We start from the raw sequence: 16,051 nt of genomic DNA on the forward strand, positions 1-16,051 counted from the left end.
TCCTTTTCCAACTTAACCATCAGAACATTATCATTCCTTACTATCCTTTGTAGGAAATTGCTCATCATGGTTAGATAGGAGCTCTTGAAACTATAAGTTCCATCTGAACTAACCTGGCTATGGGAAATGTGTGCTATGCCATAATTCCAGACAAGATACTTCATGTGTTCATTCTCTTTAATATAACCACATATACTACCCACAACTCTCTAAACTTCATCCTCAAATTTACCCATCAGCAATAATTTTATCCACTGAAACTCATCCACAAATAGCACTTCCCCTAGCTTATAATTTAGAAGGGTTACAAGCCCTAGTAACTGACTTGATTTAACTCCTATCACTGCTCTGATCGTCTTTTCATACTTAACATTAGGTACACACTTAACATCATTTCCTTTTAAGAAGAATATGTACGGACCGGTGCATACTAAATTCTTAAATACTGGGTTACCTCAATACAATTTCCCTTCCTTATTTAGTCTTCTTCTTAAAATTTCATCATCTTTTTCTATAAGATATTAGCAGCAATAATCCTTTGTTGTACCACCGATTTGCTTGACATATCATCTTAAGATTTACTATCTTTACTTATATTCCATTTTTCCCTTTTATGCCTACCCTCGCTCTTTTGCATCCTTATATTTTACTGTATCCTAGAAGATACCTCTCACTAACAGACTCTTCAAGAATTGATTCCAATCATACCTACTGCCATAGCTCTTATCCTTGTACTTCTCAGTGACTTGTGACTATCACTCATACATATCTCTTCCGGCTCTATCTCTTGCTGTTGTTCTGTCACTTATTTTTATTCATGTTTCCTTATAAAGTGACCCTATTGGTCATACTGAAAATGCTTACCTAGCCATTGATTGCAGACCCTATAACTGCTATCTCACAATCTCTACTCAGGACCTAAACCTATGCGCCATTTTCCACCATCCTTTTTGTTCGCTATGCCTATTTGAACCAATAGGTTTACTTTTATTTAACTTATTACTTATTAATTCACTCATTTGCCTAATAAAACAGTTTAAGACACCATTGCACATCCTATTAACTTTTGCTTACTCTGATTGCATTCCTCAACTAACTTTCCTCATATTGTTAGAAGTCTAAATGGACTTATCCTATTGCTACCTACTATATCTTGGGAATAGGAATAGACAGAGTTTAATCCATATCCTGCAACTCCATGTTTAGGTCCCTGACACTGCCTAAACTATGACTTGCTCAAGGTCCTATACTTTTGGATTCTATATCTTGACAACCATCTTCGCTCATGTACTCTTGTTCTAGGTTTTCTAATATTGCTCTTCAATTCATCCTATTTACCTTGCCCAAGATGGCACTTTATGTACTTTATATCTCACTTTAATCTTTCTAATCTTGTCCTATTCTTAGCTATTCTGTTTGCTCTTTAATTCATCTTTTTAATCTTATCCAAAATAGAACCTTGATTATTTTATTCCCTAGCTCCATTCTTCTTTTTAACCTAACAGCTATGCTAAATAACTGTACTTTTCAGTGTCTCTGCTAGGTCATCTTCACCCTTGTACTACTTAAAATTAGTCTTTTGATCACTCTGATTAGCACTTCCACTACCATTCAAATTTCTCTCCTGTTACATCTGAAACCAACTATCCAAATTTTCATTTCCATATTTCCTTTTATCTACTGATATTCTATGACTTATTTTTGCTGGCTTGAAGTCATTGTCCTTTCAGCATTGCTATTCAAGAAATGAACAGAAAGGTATTGGTTTTATACACCTAACCTATCTCACTCTTGAATGGGCTAAATGAGCAGTTGGAAGAGGATACAAGGTGTCTAAAACACCTGCAACTCTAGCTTCAGGAAGAACGAAGTAAATGTGCTGAGGTAGAGAGAGAATGCTATGTTGCACAACCATATATCCATGCTGAAGAAAATACTACAGGAAAATGAACAAATGGGAGATAAGGGTGATAGGGTGTAAAAAAAAAAAAAAAAAAAAAAAAAAAAAAAATCACTTTAAAGCTTATTTTATATGAATCAACTATAATCTAAAATTACAATAGCGCTTACCTATTAAAGTATAAAATATGGTGAAATTTTTATGATAAATTGAAGTACTAAATTATTTAACAAATATCAACCAAGTAATTTTAAAATTTTGAAATAGAGAATAAAAAATACAGAAAAAAGGAAAATATATTATTTTCTTTCAATATTTTAATGAAACTAATGAAACTAACTATTTCGTCTTTATATTTAAAAAATATATTATTTAATTTCTATATTTTATTTCTATTAAATTATTTAAATCATCCGTTAAATTTTTTACTAGTCAAACTATTATTTTATTTTTCTATTTTAAAGAAATTAATTAATTGATCCATGTATTTTAAAAAAATAATACTATTCAATCTATTTTAATGAAACTAATTAGTTTTTTTCTGTAAAATATAATATTTTGAATACATATTCTTAGATTAAAAAAAATAAAAAATTTGCAATGTAAATTAAATCTGAATTCACAATTTTTTTTAAAATTATCAAGTATTTTCATCTAATTTTTTAAATATCATTTTTATGTTTTTTTTATAATAAAATAATAGTTTATTACTTAAAAATCTATGAAAACTGACTAATCTGGTGTTAGCCAACTCGTAAGCAGATGAAGAGTTCCAATAATCAGTCTTGGCGTTTGGTTGATGAAGCTGATGGGAAGAAAGCTATTGGAATAAAATGGGTGTACAAGCTCAAGCTGAATCCGGATGGGCCTATTTACAAGCATAAGGCTAGGCTAGTTGAGAAAGGCTACTCAAACTTTAGTGATATTTTTACACCTGTTGCAAGACAAAAATTTTGATTAGCATTGATTAACGGAAAAATTGATGAATAGATTAAACAATTTAATGAAAATGAAATATAAAAAATAAATAATGTATTTTTTAAGATACATAAATTAAATAATAAATTTTCGTTAAAATACAAGAACTAAATAATTTACCTGAATAAGATCTAAAGGGCCTCCTATGGTTAACCCTTTTATAAACCAACTAAAAATGAACTTCTTTCCCTTAAGGTTAACAATTTTGAAAAGGATAGAATTTTTGCACCCAACCTGTTCAAAGCAGAATACTTAAAAACTAATTGATGTCTACAACAAAATTAGTGCGAAAATAATTTGCAAAAACCAACAAGACACATATACATAAACAAGTCCACTGCACAGATAAAGCACACAGCTGATTAAAAAAAAAAACAAAAAAATCATGTTCAAGATGAAGACGGTTCTGCTCCATCATGGAGAGCACAACAAACAGTTGCTTTATGATGACCTTGATACACCCTAATGTCTTCACCGGTAGACACGGACCAAAGCCTTGCCGTTGTATCAGACGAAGCTGTATAGTACAAAATTATATAAAAATAAATAAGACAGATCATCGATAAACTGGAGAAATCAAAATTGTTAGAAACTAAGATGAAAACTGAAACTTTGCAATAATAGTGACCTTTAAACCATTTAGTTTCTAATTTACTTTTTACTTGCAAAATTCCATAAAAGAGAGTGAGCAACAGAGGATATAAAAAAATTGATGACTTGGTATTTACTCTAGTTTGATGAAACCACTATCCCAGTTTTGCAGCATCATCACAGAATGAGATAACAAAACATTCACCAATAATACAGTTAATTACCTGTTATTAGGTAAGCACCATCTACTGAAAAAACACAGTCCCATACCCACCGTTGATGACCTGAAGATAACATTAAACATTACAGAAAAATTTGTAAAGCTTCTGAAGACTATTGCACCTTTTAATACTTAAATAAAAACAGAAGAAATCCAAAAGACCAAATAAATGCTCTCAGTGACTACCTATTAAAGTTTTCTCCAATGTAAACCCATCAACATTCCATATCTTGACAGTGTGATCAGAAGATGCAGTAGCCAGATATCTAACAGATACAATATTGAAATGATTAGTTAGACATTTTATCACACAATATTGTGAGGAATGGCGTAAGGTAAACAAAGAATAAAGCAAAACATATGGGATTCCAACAAGAAAATATTTGACACCAAAGACATAGAAACCTGTGAGGTTCACAAAACTCAGGTGAAAGGAGACATTTGAGAATGTATCCATCATGTGCTTGTAACTTATGAAGCGGCTCAAAGTTGGTCATAGTCTGTAACAAAACACGTTTAGATGAGAACATCAAAGTGACATCTGATGGTTGAATGCATTAAGGTGCTACCTGGGTCCCTCGCAATAGGCGCCAAACATAACAGGTTCCACGATTATTTGCAGCAACTACCAAGCTCCCATCCCACATAACCGTTAGAGACCTTACAGCTGTATCCACCTCTGGTACCTACGTTGAAACAGTACACCATTATGACAATTTTCAAATGTCTTCACAGTAAATGTTATAACTGTAGATAATGACAAATTTGCCTTGTCAATCTAAGGAAAGGAATGACTAGATTAAACATATTTTCCAACTAATACATGACTACATGGATTTCAATTACATTTGCCATGGTAGCAGTGAAGGTTTATCTAAGAATACAAGAAATGGATAAGGCAACTGATTCATAAGTTCAAGTTCAATTTGCAACTTCAATGCTATGAGAAAATGAGAGTCCTCAAAGCATACCAATTCACAGCTACATGAATTTGCTGTCAAATCCCACACACGAATGTTCCCATTTTGGTCCCCAGATATCAGTTCAGTCTGCAGAAAAACAGATGTACAACACATTAGACTAACCAACAAAAGCATTATTATTACTATTATTATTATTTTTTTTTGGGGGGGGGGGTGTGGGGGGGGAGGGGGGAAGCTTTGAAAGAATGTGACATGAAGATCATGCTAAGAAAAATATTATTAAAATATATTACTAAAATGCATAAAAAGAAAAATCCAACAAAATTTATTTTATTCAGGATATTGATCATAATTCATTATTCTTCTTGTCGTAGGGCTAATTATAGTCAAAATCCTCATTTAAAATATCAAAACATAGGTACCAATGAAAATTTCACTTGGATTAACAGCCAACTTACATCTTACTGGGTCAAAATGAAATTTTGAACAATACATCCTGATCAAGAGTATCATAACATAGAGACCAGAGAAATTCAATTTTATTTACAGCACCCTGTATATATATATATATATAATTGCTAGGAAAAGCGCAAAAAGGTTGCAACATGGAATCAAACAATATAATCAAATTGCATTTAAAAAAAAAATTCACATCTTAGAAGTTTCTCTCGTAGAAGTTCACGCAGGAAGTCTTTTTCTTTTCCTGCAAATTCGTAATCACTTATCATGTAAAAACCAAACAACTTCTCTGCCAAGTTCTCTGCCAAGTTTGTTTAATAAAATCTCACTTTCCCAATTTGCTTGGTAACCCTTATAACCATGGAAAGGCAAACTAGCACGTGAAGTATCACGCTCAACCACAACAAACACAGCATCAAAATCAAACTGCAATAACCATAACATTCTATGTGAATAATGACAAGATCCTTTCTCTTGAGGAAAGTCACAATCTTACAAGATAATGTAATCACTCTTCCTTGCAAAAAATAATGTTTTGATTGGAAACTGTTTCAACATAAGAGAAGGTATATATAATAGCTAACCTGATTTGGGTGAAGCACAACAGTGTTAACAGCTGCCCGACTTTCGTACTCCCTTTGACAACCTGGTGCTCTACAAATGGTTTTGAATAAGAATTAATTCCAAATAATATCCAAAATAAAGATTCAAAAAATAAGAAACAAAATTAAGGGTCTAACATTTACTTTAGGGAAAATTTACCTCAAATCCCAAATCCTTACTGTGCCATCCTCAGATCCTGAATACATCCAATTTCCATCACATTGAAACCCCACTGCCATGACATTATTTGTATGCGAATCATAACTCCTCACCTGCCACATAGTATGAAAAAATTTATATCAAATAGCAAAAAATATATCATATTTCGGAAAGAAAATAATAGCACAAAGTGCAGATATACTGGTTGAGCGCTGTTGGAGTTGACATCGAACAACCGAATGTGAGGATTACCAGCCGCAGCCAAGAAGCGTTTATCTGGGTTTATTTCAAGTCGATTAACTTGCTGTAGCCATCATATTACAAACCAAAAAAAAAATGAAAAATAAAACCATTAGATTTGAGATGGTTGATAATCATTGAGATTTAAAACTCAAATATCTGGGAGTTTTTTCCAATCAAAGTTAATGCTAATTGTTTCATATAACTTTACTTCATTACCTAAAAATAAAATCAACATACACACACACACACACACACACACACACACACAAATCATAAGTTCTTAACATTTTATTTTTTATTCACAGTAACTAAAACAAGACTATGAAAAATACATAATAAAGCCCTTTAACCAGAAGTCATCTCAAGCATATTCAGCACCTGAATAACAATTTAAATAAAAACCAACTTGATAAAACAAGTGTAATTTTTTGCAAGAATTCAATTTGGCTTCTTAGAAATAACCAATGCCACCAAAAAAAAATGCAAAGAAAACGTAATTCATAATAAAATACATAAAAAAAAAACTGAAATCAAATTAATAATGGTACAAGGAAGAGTACTGAATCAGGGTACTGGATTGTACGGTAGCACCGGCCGCTTTTCGCCTCCCAAAACCTAATGGTGTGATCATAGCTAGCTGTTGCAAGTATCACTGATGGTTGAGTCATCTTATGACTAACCCCCTAATCAACAAATAATTTGATTAGTAAAACATCAATCAACCAAAATAAAAATGAAATTGAATTATTACTCAATTTTTGAAAAAATAATAGAAAAGGCAATCTTTCTTTTTGCAATGTTATTAAACCTGGTCTGGAAATTGACCTGGTAGAGGAAATGGGTGAATAGATCACTGGTTTAGCCGGTGGATCAATGGTTCAACAAGTGAGTCACAAAAACATTAATTAAATATTACTAATTTGAAATAACTATGAATAACTTGCAATCTAACTAGAGATTCATAAACATGATTCAACATTGAATTAAGAATATCTAAATAGAAGTACAAGTCAAATTAAACTATAATTAAGTTCAAATATCAAAATGCAAGTTCAATCAAATATCAACATCTAAAGCATGTACAAAATGCAAAATTAGCAAAAAAAAAAAAAAAATGACCTCCTTTAGATTCTTACTTCAGTTTGATATGACAAAGATAACAATACACAATATGAACATATTATTAGATTAGATTAAACTAAATTATAATGTACTACCAACAAAGTACAGCTCAAGCAGAAGGAGGAGGAAAGAATCACGACACTGGAAATGAAAATAAACAAGTTGTTGATTAAAGAACCATACTTAGGTTTATTAGATTAGATTATTAATAAGAAGCAACATCTGTTGAAATTAACATTATTATTATTATGAAAAGGGATTTAGTGTTTTAACATGCTCTCCTTTTGGTCATTTCAAATTGTATTAGCTTTAGGACAAGTACCTAATGCCAAGCTTAATTATGCACTTGTAATTAATTAAAAGAAGTGTCTCCATTACCGACAGAAGAAATTAATTCTTTAGATTTGGTACAATGAACAGAGCACTATATTCTTCAGATTTAGTAAAAATATTATGATGTTTCTTTTGAGGAAAGTAGGATTTGATAATGGAAAAAGGACCAGAGAAATATATTAGCAATAACAGTTGTAACTTTGCACCAGCAGACGACCAATCGAGCTTCTGCTTTGGCTTCTGTGAAATCAGGTTCCTGGCTTGGACAATGGAGCTTCTGGAAGTCGACAATCCACAGTGAACACTCTAGCCGATTCAAAGGAAGAAAGTGAGACAAAGAAAAAGTGAAAGTGAAAAATACTGAATGATATAGGACTAGTTCTTGGCACCGGTTCGAAGGAAGAAAGTGAAACGCAAAAAAGCTTCCACAGTCAATGATCGGGAAGGAGAGTCTGGCAGCAGCGAATTGAAGGGAGCAAGGGGTTAGGGATTTATATTTTGGAGATTTCCAAGGAAATCTCCTCCGCTCTCTGGACTCTGAAACTCTGGAAGAAAAGGGCTCATGAAAAGAAAGGAGACCAAAACGCTGCAGTTGAGAGTCGTTTTTGCCTCCATACAAGAGCCGGTCCGAGTCACGCGGTTCATCGAGCGGGTCAAAGTCGGTTCATCCAGTTCTCTTCCTTAAGCCGTTCACATGCAAAACCGGACCAGTTTTAGGTCCAGTTTACCGGTTCTCCATGTTGACCTGCTGATTCGGTCTGAATTCAGTAACACTATTTCTTTGAGCGTAAGCAAAACCGGACAAGCTATAGTTAATAAAAAAACAAAAAAACGCCATTTATGCCATAAAAAATATTTTTTTATATTTAAAATATTTAAAAAAAATTAGTTAAAAGAAATTATTTAATTAAAAAATTAAATTATTTATTTAAAAAATAACTTTTATTTTTTAAAAGAATAAATTATTTTCTTTTTTAAATTTTAATAATATTATTAAAATATAAAAATACTTAAACGAAACCTAAAAGTAAACTATAATTGAGTTTCTAAGATTTTGTTAAACATATTATTTAGTCCTCATAATTTTAAAATTAAAAAATTTATTTCTTAACAGTTTAGTAAATTTATAAGTTAACCCTATGTTAGAATTCCAGTAATATGATTATTAATTTTAGTAAAAATAATAAAAAAAATGCCTTATTTTTATTTTCAATCTGAAAAAATTTAGTTAAGAGGTTTTATTGTATACATAATTTAGTATTTCAAATTTAGTTAAACCTACAACTTAATCCTATAGTTTTAAAAGTAAATAATTTAGCCTTTAATATTTTAATAAACTAATAAGTTGGTCCTTAACATCTTAATAAACCTATAAATTAGTCGACACAGTTAAAATTTCAATTATGTTAGTGTTAATTCTAACAAAAAATGATTAAAATGTTTTTACCACTATTTTTAATATGAAAACAATTCAGTTGTAAGGTTTTATTTTATATATAATTTAGTGTCTATTTGGAATTGTTATTGAAACTATTGTTGAGAAAATCACTTTTTTAAATATACTAGTTAGATAGTGTTAAAAAATAATTAAAAATTAAATTTGATCAGTTTTAGTCATAAGAACACTAAAATAATAAAACAGCTTTTTTCAAACTGCTTTTCTCAGCAGCATCTAAAATTATATTTTTATTCAGAAAAACAGTTCCAGGCTCTGAAACTCAATGTCAATCAAGGCTTTAGTCCGTAAAATTTGGTTAAACCTATAATTTAATTTTTTATAGTTTTAAAACCAAACAATTTAGCTTTGACCTAATAATAAACCAATAAGTTAGCCCTACCATTAGAATCACCATTAACTCCCACTAAATTTAGCAAAAATAACTAAAATACTTTAATTTTATTATCAATCTGAAAACAATTTAGTCCTTCAAGTTTTGTTTATTAACAATTTGCATCCAAATCCATATTTTATTTTTCTTTAATTATATATATATATATATATATCACAAATATAAGTTTACAAAATTATGAGTGTTTATTTGTAAATACTTATAATATTTAATGATCAATTTATAAAAATATATGGGTGATTTTAAAATTAACCAAAATTTTTAAGGACTTTAAAGTAGTTAATCCATATTTTTAATCAATTATAATTTATTTTTAAAATTTTTTAATTTAATGGGACCAATATTTTAAAAATACAGGAACTAAATTATTAACGAAAGAAAATCTTAAGGACTAAATTTTAATAAAATAAAATCTCAATGACAAAATTATTTTCAAATTATAGACTTAAAGGTATTTTAATCATTTTTTTAGAATTAATGGTAACTAAAATTTTAATAGTAGTGATCAATTTGTAGGTTTATTAAAATGTCTATTACTAAATTGCTTGGTTTTAAAATTATCTAGATTAAGTTGTAGGTTTAATTATGTAACACCCCTTACTCGTCTACAATGTAGCTGAGTAAGTTATGCCACTTAGTGTGCCAGAGCACTAATTTATGTTTCTATTACAATTTATCCCTTTATAATTCATTTATTTTCAATTTTGATAAATATGAATTTATCCGTAAATTTTATAGAAAATCCGGCAGAGTGCCGGCTGTAAATTGAAAAAACAGTTCTTCTGAACCTGTTTAAAAACACTTCCAAAATAATTTCAAATCCAAACTCCATTATATATATTCAAGTCAATCTCAAAATCTCAATCTCAATCTCAATCACGATATTATTTTCAAAACTTTTCTGTTCACTTAATCACTTGAAGCATATTCACAAATAATTCTCAACATTTCATTTATCAACATACATAATGCAGAAAATATCAATAATATGAAATTTCATATATTTACATTAATACATAATTACATAAGTTTATAGTTACAATCCAAACTAATACAAAATACAAAATAAAAAAGGGCCACCTATAGTCCTAATGTCCTACCATATGCAGTGCAGATGTGAGGTGACTCTGGACTCTTGATACAGCTCTGAAGACTCACCCCGTCTAATGTCTGCTGGGCTCCCCAGCTAGGTCTCCAATACCTGCGCGTGGCAAAAGCGACGCACTAAGTAATTCAGCTTAGTGGTGATAATATAAAATAAAATAAAATAGAATAAAATAATTATGCAGAGTGTATGATTTCATTTTTGGGTAGACTTAATTTCTGGTATTGTTTATAGTATTATTCACTTAAAATTTGATACGGTTTATTATCATTGCCCGAGTAACCCATACTAGTTGACTGGACTGGATAAACGATTAAACTGGCACTGGATACTAAGTACCTCGGACCATCACACCATCGGTCACATTGTGTCTCCCGGTGTGCAATAGAACAGCTAATAAGCTGTAATAATTATCAGGGTCAAAACCCAAGCATATTAACTCAAATAACATAGCCAAAGGCTATTATTTCATAGAATGGCATGGGAAAGCCATGAAACAAAGAATGGCATGAAGCCATATGCAGTACTGCTAACAGAACCCTATTGGCATGTCAAGCTATCCAAACTAATCTTGTTAGGTATACTAGGGCATTTTACACTTTTAAGTTTTATAATTTTTGAATTTCAAGTTTTGGTGTTACTATTCACTTCATTAATCAACCAAAATGTTGACTTTTGCATAGACAATAGGTACATTAGTTTTAATACTCCCAACATACCACATTTTGCATTCAAATTTTGTTGGTATTGGTTGCCAATACCATTTCTAAGCTTAATGTTAAGTAAGCAGAATTTTCAGTTTTCATGCCTCATATTTACTGTTTCTTTAGTCATTTTTGCAACTGGAATTTGGTAAAATGATCAACATGAAAGTTGTTTCTTTTTTTGTCTAGTTGAATTTCCTTTTTTGAATCCTCCATTTGGATTTTTGTAGCTCAAGTTATGATCCAAAAACCACAACTGGCCGGATTGGAATTTTTCTGGACTGACCATATCTACAAATCAGATGAGCAGGATCGCAACTCCCTTGTTGGATAGGTTCTGGTCATAATTTGGGATAGATTTCTTCATAAAAGTTGTTGGTATATATCTTATCTTGTTGCTGGTAAAATTTCAGGTCAATTGGACCTTTCTACATTGAGTTATGGCCAAATGAACAATCACTGTTCATTTGGTCATTCTGCAGAATCAGACTGCAGGTCACCGATTGCAACTCACTTGTTGGATAGGTTCTGGTCATAATTTGGGGTAGGTTTCTTCATAAAAGTTGTTGGTCTATATCTCAGCTTATTGCTTATAAAATTTTAGGTCAATTAGACCTTTCTACATTGAGTTATGGCCAAATGAACAATCACTATTCATTTGGTCATTCTGCAGAAATAGCCTGCAGGTCACCCGGATTTGAGCAAGCTTTTGATCCACTTGGTTTGGTTTTATGGGCATGGTTTCTTCACCAAAGTTGTGCTATTATGTGTCTAGTTTCATGTCCAATTGCCTTGCACCAATTGAACCCGTAAAATTCAAGATATGGCTACCCAAACCTGCTGGACTCATGTCCAATTCTGCAGGTCACCATGGCAGCCACACCAACTGCAATTCCCACTAATCAAACCACCTCATTTCTTGTTTACACATAACCAAATGGTCACTAATTCACCATTAAGACTCACTTTCATCATTACATGCTCAAAGTCCCATTTTCCACCCCAAACCCTAACCCTAACTTCTCAAACATTACCCTAAATGCATTTTCACTTCATTTCATCAATCCATTTAGTAAATACATGTTGTGGGCAGCCATGATAATCTTTTAATTTCATTAAACTCAACACAATCAAACCCTAACCATGGCTACCAAAAATCTAGGGTTTCCATCCAAATGGTATTCAACAACTTTTTTTCTTTGCAATTTACACATATTCAAAGTTCTTAACATGAATTTAAAGAAAATTTCATGGTTAGGTCACTAACCTTAAAGGAGTGAGCTTTCCAATTTTCTAAAGTTCTTCCTTTCCTTTTCTTTTTTCTCCCAAAAGAATCTCCAAGGTGCTAGAACAATTTTTTGTGTTGGGAAATTTAGGTTTTAATGGATAGAAACCCAAGAAATCAAGCTTGGTAAAGCTTTGGTTATGGAGGGCAAAGGGGGTGGCATGAAGAAGAAGGAGAGAGGAGCTTCACGAATTTTTGGGCTTCTTTTTCTTTCTTTTTCTGCCACTTAAGTCTTTTTAAATACCTTGGTGACATGTGTCAACACTTGATTGGGTTGGAGACTTTTAATGACATCCTTATGATGTCATAATTTCAATTTCTTTCATTTTTCCATTGTTTTCTTGTCCAATTAATTTCAATTAAATTTTTAACAACATTTAATCATATTTTTATGTTATATAAATTATTTATTTAACTGGACAAGTTGGCCCAAAAATCATCTCTGAAGATGAACTGACCAAAATGCCCTCCGTTTGGCTTAACGGGCCAAAATTGTCTTTACCAATTGAAAATTTTCTCTAAGTATTTTCTTGGCATTCTAATGTCGTAAGAATCTCAATGACCCTTCTCTGGGGTCCTAAGAATTATTTTATAATTTTTCCTAAATTTTTTTTAATTAATTTTTTTTATTAATTATTTTAGTTAATTTTTTTGGTTCCTCACTTTAGTTTTAATATTTTTCCGAACGTTCTAGCTGTCCGGACCGACACTGGTCACCGGAATAGTAGACTGTATGGACTAGCTAAAATGAGGATGTTATAACTCTTCCCCTCTAATAAAAATTTCGTCCTCGAAATTTACCTGATGCAAACAGTTGAGGGAACTGTTGCCTCATTATCTCTTCACTTTCCCAAGTTGCCTCTTCAGTGTTGTGGTGCCTCCAAAGCACTTTCACTAGTGGAATTTGTTTATTTCTCAGTTCCTTCACTTCCCGAGCTAGGATTTGTATAGGTTCCTCTGTATATGTCAAGTCCGGTTGGATTTCAATCTCTTCCATGGAAATGACATGTGCAGGGTCTGAGCGATATCTTCTCTGTAACACCCTAGGCAAATCCCACATCGGCAAAACACGGGAGAGATGCTGGGTTTATAAGTTGGTGGTTCGTAACCCCTATTGACGCGTTTTAAAACCGTGAGGGCTTCGGCCCAGAGCGGACAATATCACTAGTGGGATGGGCCGTCACATTTAGTGGTATCAGAGCAGAGGTTTAGGCGGTCCTAGACCTAGATAGATAGAAAGAAATAGTTGCATCACATGCATGGGCCTTTAGATCGAGTCGAGGTGACACTAATGCAGATCTATTCTTTGTCTGTTTTATAGGATCGATGACATCTGATCCTTCAGAGCACGGACCTCCAAGACTGATATAGGAGGAAGTAGAGAGTCACGCACCTGCACCTGCGTTTAATCAGGGGCGCAGTAGCAGTAGAGCAGAACCATCGTTGGGTACTTTAGTAAGGACACAACAGGCCATCCTAGAGCAAATGACTCAATTGCTCCGTCATGTCACTGGAGCTATGCCACCACCTCCCTAGCTTGTGACACCCCTTACCCGCGTACAGTATACCTGAGTAAGTAATGCCACACGGTGTACCGGCACACTCTAATATACCTTAATTAATTTATATCATGCCTTTGAATATAATTTATGAAACATACTTTATTTAAGCCATTTATCGAAAATATTATTTATTTGAGGTTCCGAAAATTTTAAAGAAAATCCGGCGGAGTACCGGCTAAAAATGGAGAAAACAGTTCTTCGGAACCTGTTAAAAACACTTCCAAATAATTTTCCAAACAATCCCAACTTCAATTCATCAACAAAGTCTCAATATCAAGATCTCAACAACATTTCAATTTTAGTTCTCAATCATCATTTCTCAGGGTACTCATATGTATAAACAACAAATAAATACTCAAATTACTTCCATACATAACCATAAATCTTCATTATTTACATGAACCTCAAAATACATTACACAAGTTTAATTACATATGAGAAAATCAAAATTTAATACAGAATGCCAAAATGACACCTAGTGTCCTACCAATGCATTGCAGAAGTTGAGGTGACACGGACACTGTGCAGAACTGCAGGATGGACTCACCCAGTCTGCGGTCTACTGGGCTCACGATCTGTATCTCCAGTACCTACGCGTGGCAAAAGCAACGCGCTAAGCAATAATGCTTAGTGGTGCAATAATAAAATAAAAGAAAATAGCAAGAAAACAAATATGTAGTTAATGTGTATGATTCATTTGTTTAGTATGGGTATATACATTAATTCATTAACTTTGTTCACTTTCATTCATTTGGTTGCCCAAATAACCTACACTAGGCATCGGATGGATAACGGGTAAAGCGCTGGGTACCTAGTACCTCGGGCCGTCACACCATCGGTCACATATGCATCTCCCGGTGTGCAACAGAACAGCTAATAAGCTGTAATAACATCAAGCACAAGGCCAAGTCTCAATACAAAGTCAGAATGGCTAAAAGCCATGAAATCACGGAATGGCATATTGCCATGTGCGATCGCTAATCGAACCCTATTGGCATGCCAAACTATCCAAACCAATCTTGTTAGGTATACTAGGGCATTCGATACTTTAAAATTCTTCAATCTTTGAATTTCAAGTTTCGGTGTTACTATTCACCTCTATGGTCAACTAAAATGTTGACTTTTAGGTAGAAATTAGGTACATTGGTTTTGGCACTCCCAACATACCACATTTTGCTTTTAAAACTTGTTGGAATTGGTCACCATTACCATTTCTAACTTAAAACCAAGAGGGCAGAAAATTTCAGTTTTTGAAGCATATGTTTACTGTTCCATTAAGCACTGTTGCAGTGAGAATTTGAAGAAATGACAAACATGAAAGCTGTTCCTTATTTTGTCTAGTTGAATTTCCTTTTTTGAATCACTCCATTTGGAGTTTTGTAGCTCCAGATATGGCCCAAAGACCACAGCTGGCCGGATTTCCATTCTGCAGAAATTACCACATCTACAGTAACATGAACAGTGACTGTGAGTGCATGTTTGAATAGGTTCTGGCCATAATTTGGGGTAGGTTTCTTCATGAAAGTTGTTTTTCTATGTCTTAACTTGTTGCTGTAAAAATTTCAGGTCAATTGACCAAATCTACAATGAGTTATGGTTACTGTTCATTTGGTCATTTATGCAGGTGCTGTTGCAGGGTATCCGGATTGGGGCCAACTTTTGGTCCTCTTGATTTGGTCTTTTGGGCATGGTTTCTTCAGCAAAAATGTGCCATTATAAGCCTAGTTTCATGTCCAATTGTCCAAACACCAATTGGACCAACACAGCCAAAGTTATGGCTGTGTAATTGGACTGAAATCTCAGTCACCATTCTACTGTCTTTAGGCAGCCTACCATTCCACTTTGCCATGCCATTTTTCAGTCCAATTTATGGTCAACATACCTCAAATGGTCACTAATTGACCATTAGAGTGTTCTTTAACAGTTTCATAAGCCAAGTCAATTTTTACTTCTCAAAACCCTAATGTCCAATTCAATTTACCCATAAACCTCAATTAGCACACTAGTTCAACAT

At 32.7% G+C, this 16,051-nt stretch overlaps 1 protein-coding gene across 5 annotated transcripts; it reads right to left on the bottom strand.

Annotated features, from left to right (window-relative positions):
• Positions 1-3,113: 3,113 nt before the first annotated feature.
• Positions 3,114-8,087, bottom strand: LOC110669221 (target of rapamycin complex subunit LST8). Of its 5 annotated transcripts, none has more exons than XM_021831310.2 (12): positions 7,921-8,087; positions 7,738-7,837; positions 6,637-6,759; positions 6,036-6,137; positions 5,834-5,946; positions 5,656-5,725; positions 4,661-4,738; positions 4,259-4,375; positions 4,095-4,189; positions 3,876-3,955; positions 3,694-3,753; positions 3,114-3,395 (listed from the first exon to the last, which is right to left on the bottom strand). In XM_021831310.2, the coding sequence occupies exons 3-12, from the start codon at positions 6,742-6,744 to the stop codon at positions 3,268-3,270; spliced, it is 951 nt and encodes a 316-aa protein (XP_021687002.2). In that variant the 5' UTR covers positions 6,745-6,759; positions 7,738-7,837; positions 7,921-8,087; the 3' UTR covers positions 3,114-3,267. The 5 variants fall into 5 exon arrangements, with proteins under 5 accessions (XP_021687002.2, XP_021686931.2, XP_057991118.1 ...); XM_021831239.2 differs by having other exon boundaries at positions 7,731-7,837; XM_058135135.1 differs by having other exon boundaries at positions 7,699-7,837.
• Positions 8,088-16,051: the final 7,964 nt, after the last annotated feature.

This window comes from Hevea brasiliensis, chromosome 2 (genome assembly GCF_030052815.1).
Source record: "Hevea brasiliensis isolate MT/VB/25A 57/8 chromosome 2, ASM3005281v1, whole genome shotgun sequence".
Lineage (NCBI taxonomy): Eukaryota > Viridiplantae > Streptophyta > Magnoliopsida > Malpighiales > Euphorbiaceae > Hevea > Hevea brasiliensis.